Raw genomic sequence first — 5,875 nt, 5'->3', positions numbered from 1 at the left:
TTCATCATAAAATTGATAAAGTCGGAATCATACGGTGGGTTCTCTCTGAATACTAGAAGTATATGTGTCTTTTCAAAGCCGACTTCTAACGCAATGTCACTCAATATGATTAAATGCCACTCAAAGACCACATTGTTTATCTGCTATCTCAAATACGCGTTATGCCTACTATGAATCTAGACGTTATTTGCCTTGTAAAAGATAACGACTCCGGTTCGCGAGGGACACTCGCTACAATGCCAAGAGATAGCATAGAACCAACCAGGGGGTAGTAAATTCCTTTGATGTTGAAATTTGTGAATTTCTTTTTTCAACAGCCATGATGGTAGCAGTGACCGTTTCTCACCGCCACCGCCATCATCACCACCATCATCACTCCTCCTCCGTCAAACACATCCATCACTACGAGTCGGGATCATCTGGATCTTCAGGATCTTCATCCTCCGGATCATCAGGATGTTGTTGCGGAGGAAGTTCCGGATCTTCTGAATCTTCAGACGAAGACTACCCCATCCCAATCCCAATCCCAATCTCCAGTGGTGGCGGCAGCAGCGGTAGCAGCGGTTCCTCCGACGCCGCCCTCCTACAGGCACTCATCAACGCTGGCAAATAAATAAATCGGTAAGAGATCTTCAAGATAATTTCGATTCTTTTTTTCTGTCACCTTTGCGCGTTGAAGCAATGGATAAAGATCTGTAAAATGTGCTTGTTGAAAAAGGCTTGGACATTTCATCTTAAAGCAAACTATCTACAATATGTCAATGTGTTCTTAGTTCGAAAAATGCTTATATAGTGAGAATCGTACGATTAACACTCGTTTTAGCAGCGTATTTTATGATTATGGAAAGTTTTGTCACTTAATTAACAATTTTCATTATTCTCTTTCAGATTGCAAATACCTGTTACGATCCTGCGTCAGTTTTTTGCAGCCATCATTTGTTGTTATTGTTAATGTTGTCCTTAATAAATGGATTAACACTATAAAGAGAGTCTGTGTATTGTCTTTTATGGCCAGTCTTCTGGCGGCCGCAGATATGAGTCCTTGTCACGACTCTTTATTGGAGCTGGCAACCAGCAACCTATCCTGGTCGTATTAGTTTCTGGATTGTCTGGTCCGTCATATGACTGGACTATTGCGAGGTGAAACAAACATGAGAAACATGCTACCGGTACGACAGGACAGGCTTACCTTTTTCGCGGACACCTGGTGTTATTTTCAGTGAACTATTTGTTTCTTGTACCTTTTCGCCTTCCATGCCCAATGGAATCTGTTCCGGTGGATATATCCTGCTCAAAATAGTAATGAACACCCGATTGTTTCATATTACAACAGTTAATCTGTGAATATGTTGTTCCTTAAATTACTTTGAGTAGTATATATTTGTTACAGGGTTGACAATAGTAGTGAGTGAATGTTGGTTAACGTCAAAGTGAGTAATAGGGTAGCGATACCCTACACTACATGTAAATGTTTTAGTCTTGACCATACAAAACAGAGCACAATACAAGAAATGTAAATATTTTAGTCTCAACCATACAAAACAGCACGACACACGACATGTAAATGTTTTAGTCTTGACCATACAAAACAGAGCACAATACAAGAAATGTAAATATTTTAGTCTCAACCATACAAAAAAGAGAGCATAAACAATAACCTGTGACACGCAAACATCTACGTCATCGAACCTAACCATGATCACCCGATCCTCTTCAGTCAATTTGTTTACAACATGTTAGTAGATAATTGGACGTCTACAATGAATGTAAGATCGTGTCGATGTTACGTCCGTTCGACGTGCCAGAATGGCATGGTCGAGGGTTCAAATCATTTCATCACACTGTGCGTCCTTATAGATCCTTATGACATCCTTACACGTCATATTGTGTCATTAAAGCATCACATCATGTCACACTGCGCGTCCTTATAGATCCTCATGACATCCTTACAAGTGATATTGTGTCATTAAAGCATCACATCATGTAACACTGCGCGTCCTTATAGATCCTTATGACATCCTAACACGTCATATCGTGTCATTACAGCATCACACCATGCCACACTGTGCGTCCTTATACATACTTATGACATCCTAACACGTCATATCGTGTCATTACAGCATCACCATGCCACACTGTGCGTCCTTATAGATACTTATGACATCCTTACACGTCAAATCATGTCATTACAGCATCACATCATGTCACACTGCGCGTCTTTATAGATTCTCATGACATCCTCACACGTCATATCGTGTCATTAAAGCATCACATCATGTCACACTGCGCATCCTTATAGATTCTCATGAAATCCTTACACGTCATAGCGTCATTACAGCATCACATCATGTCACACTGCGCGTCCTTATAGATCCTCATGACATCCTTACACGGCATATTGTGTCATTAAAGCATCACATCATGTCACACTGCGCGTCCTTATAGATCCTCATGACATCCTAACACGTTATATCATGTCATTAAAACATCACATCATGTCACACTGCGCGTCCTTATAGATTCTCATGACATCCTCACACGTCATATTGTGTCATTAAAACATCACATCATGTCACACTGCGCGTCCTTATAGATTCTCATGAAATCCTTACACGTCATATTGTGTCATTACAGCATCACATCATGTCACACTGCGCGTCCTTATAGATCCTCATGACATCCTTACACGTTATATCATGTCATTAAAACATCACATCATGTCACACTGCGCGTCCTTATAGATTCTCATGACATCCTTTCACGTCATATTGTGTCATTACAGCATCACATCATGTCACACTGTGCGTCCTTATAGATCCTCAGGACATCCTAACACGTCATATCGTGTCATTACAGCATCACACCATGCCACACTGTGCGTCCTTATAGATGCTTATGACATCCTAACACGTCAAATCATGTCATTACAGCATCACATCATGTCACACTGCGCGTCCTTATAGATCCTCATGACATCCTTACACGTCATATCATGTCATTAAAGCATCACATCATGTCACACTGCGCGTCCTTATAGATTCTCATGACATCCTTACACGGCATATTGTGTCATTAAAACATCACATCATGTCACACTGCGCGTCCTTATAGATTCTCATGGCATCCTTACACGTCATATTGTGTCATTAAGACATCACATCATGTCACTCTGCTCGTCCTTATAGATCCTCATGACATCCTTACACGGCATATTGTGTCATTAAAACATCACATCATGTCACACTGCGCGTCCTTATAGATCCTCATGACATCCTTACACGTCATATCGTGTCATTAAAGCATCACATCATGTCACACTGCGCGTCCTTATAGATTCTCATGACATCCTTACACGGCATATTGTGTCATTAAAACATCACATCATGTCACACTGCGCGTCCTTATAGATTCTCATGGCATCCTTACACGTCATATTGTGTCATTAAGACATCACATCATGTCACTCTGCTCGTCATTATAGATCCTTATGACATCCTTACACGTCATATCATGTCACACTGTGCTCGTCATTATAGGTATCCATGAAATTACACCACATTGACATTATATAAATATTGACACCATACCACACAACGAGGAATAAAAGACACCCCACCCAGTGGGGATTCCGGGTTACGTTCGGAAACTTGGTCGATTGTGTGTCATCTTACCACAACGGCGTGAGTCGTTGCTCATGATATCAGCCTCTAGTTTCTATGGTCCAGATTCGATTATTTATAGGCCGGGGTGATTCATAAACACGTGCTTATAATGTAATCGGAATCGTACAACGCATGTTTATGGAAGCGGTTTTGTCACTGTTACTTGCTCAATAATAAACTGGCCGAAGGACAGGAAAACACATATTAAGGATTTCACAGATATAAGTATTAAAAAACTTCATTTGGAATAGGGAAAGAAAACTGTATTCAAAAGCGTAATACCTGCTTGTGGGTGTTAATATATTCCCGTTCAATTGTCACGTCCCTTATTCATTGATCAAAACAAACATGCACTGTAAAGCAGTGATCAAGCCTACATACAAATGCGCAAAGTACAAACATATTTCGTAAAACACTCAATGATCGACATACATTTGATTAAACGTCATGAAAGCTTTTACATATTGGCTGTCGCAAGAAACAGATAAAAGTTAGCAATGTTCAATAATGATAAAGAAAACGTATAAACATTGCTGACTATGTGATACATTCGAGCTTTTCACACTATGTCATAATCCGGATTATGTCACGCCTACTCCATTGAACTGTTCTTCCTTAATCATACTTAATCCTACCACTTACGCGGACATAGTGACCACACCGACATTCTTCCCGACGGCAGCTGGTATGTGGTGTACTGTATATAACTGACCGAGGGAGACACCATCATCAGACACTTCTCGAACTTCATTCAGTTCTTACTGTGTTCAAAACAGACTGAATTCAAAATGAAATTAACGATCTTCTTTGCGCTTCTTGGTAAGTATGGCTTTAATTGTATATGTTTAATTATTTTCTAATTAACATTTTAAACATGTTTCTCTGAAGAAGTGTTTCATGCGTACTGGTATTTTTGAAAGTTTTTTATATTTCGTGTTTTTGTGAATTCTCTATTCTAAATATTATTTAAAAAACTATAAATCACCGAGAAATTACTTTTTGGTAAAAATCAATACTAGGACCATATATCCACAACATATGTAGTATTCAAACCTGCCCCGAAGTAATAACATTGAAAAACTAGGTAAGCATAGCACATATTCAATGTTAAAAATAACCAGATCCAGACGCATAATATTTTATCATCAATTGTGTGTAAGTGTGTAGGGCAGGGCATGCCCACTCTTTTCGCGAACACCTGGTGTCATCACTGATTTTCAGTGATCCAGTCGTATAATTTTCACTGTTACATTTTGCCTTTAATCCCAAAGAAATGTGTTCCGTTTGATAATCGAGACTGATTATTCTCTGACGTTGACGTATTATATTTAAAGCGTGAGTGAGTGAGTGAGTGAGTGAGTTTGATTTTTCGCCGCTTTTAGCAATATTCCAGCAATATCACGGCGGGGGACACCAGAAATGGGCTTCACACATTGTACCCATGTCGGGAATCGGCGTGACGAGAGAACGCTTTAACCACTAGGCTACCCGACCGCCCTATTTAAAGCCTTTGAGTATGATCTTTGAGTAGCCCTACAAGGGAATATTCACGATTTCTCCAAAACGTCTTTCGTATCATTACAATATGTAGGCCCTAACGGTGTCTAAATACGGTAGAACATATCACATTTCCTGTACTTCAAATATACAGTATCTATATGTGGTTAGTGTTGCGCTAACGCCTCTAATGCAAACATGATTTTCTTACAGCCATGCTAGTAACAGTGAGTTTTGCCCATCGTCATCGTCACAGCCATCGCCACTCCACTTCCGTCAAACACATCCATCACTACGAGTCGGGGTCATCTGGATCTTCAGGATCTTCATCCTCCGGATCATCAGGATGTTGTTGCGGAGGAAGTTCCGGATCTTCTGAATCCTCAGACGAAGATTACCCCATCCCAATCCCAATCCCAATCTCCAGTGGTGGCGGCAGCAGCGGTAGCAGCGGTTCCTCCGACGCCGCCCTCCTACAGTCTCTCATCAACGCTGGCAAATAAGTGACGAGGTATGGACATAATCTGTGACAAATATTGCTTAATACCGTATAAGAAACATAACTTGCATCAAGTCATTCACGATGCTCTATTTTGCCTGCATTCTTTGGGGTGTTTGGTTTATATTATACCAGTTGGTTGAGAAATTGTTTCACATCATTCAGAATACAGTCGGTAGTGTATATATAACAGACATGTTATATACATCAGTCAGAA

At 40.2% G+C, this 5,875-nt stretch overlaps 1 protein-coding gene across 1 annotated transcript; it reads left to right on the top strand.

Annotated features, from left to right (window-relative positions):
- Positions 1–322: 322 nt before the first annotated feature.
- LOC139471082 (protein rtoA-like) lies at positions 323–5,662 on the top strand. Its single transcript, XM_071253379.1, has 2 exons — positions 323–605; positions 5,373–5,662. Exons 1-2 carry the CDS (start codon positions 323–325, stop codon positions 5,660–5,662), a joined length of 573 nt encoding a protein of 190 aa, XP_071109480.1.
- Positions 5,663–5,875: the final 213 nt, after the last annotated feature.

The sequence above is a fragment of the Haliotis cracherodii genome, unplaced genomic scaffold (assembly GCF_022045235.1).
Source record: "Haliotis cracherodii isolate W230 unplaced genomic scaffold, xgHalCrac1.p SCAF_21, whole genome shotgun sequence".
Lineage (NCBI taxonomy): Eukaryota > Metazoa > Mollusca > Gastropoda > Lepetellida > Haliotidae > Haliotis > Haliotis cracherodii.
This window is presented reverse-complemented; position numbering and strand designations above follow the sequence as displayed.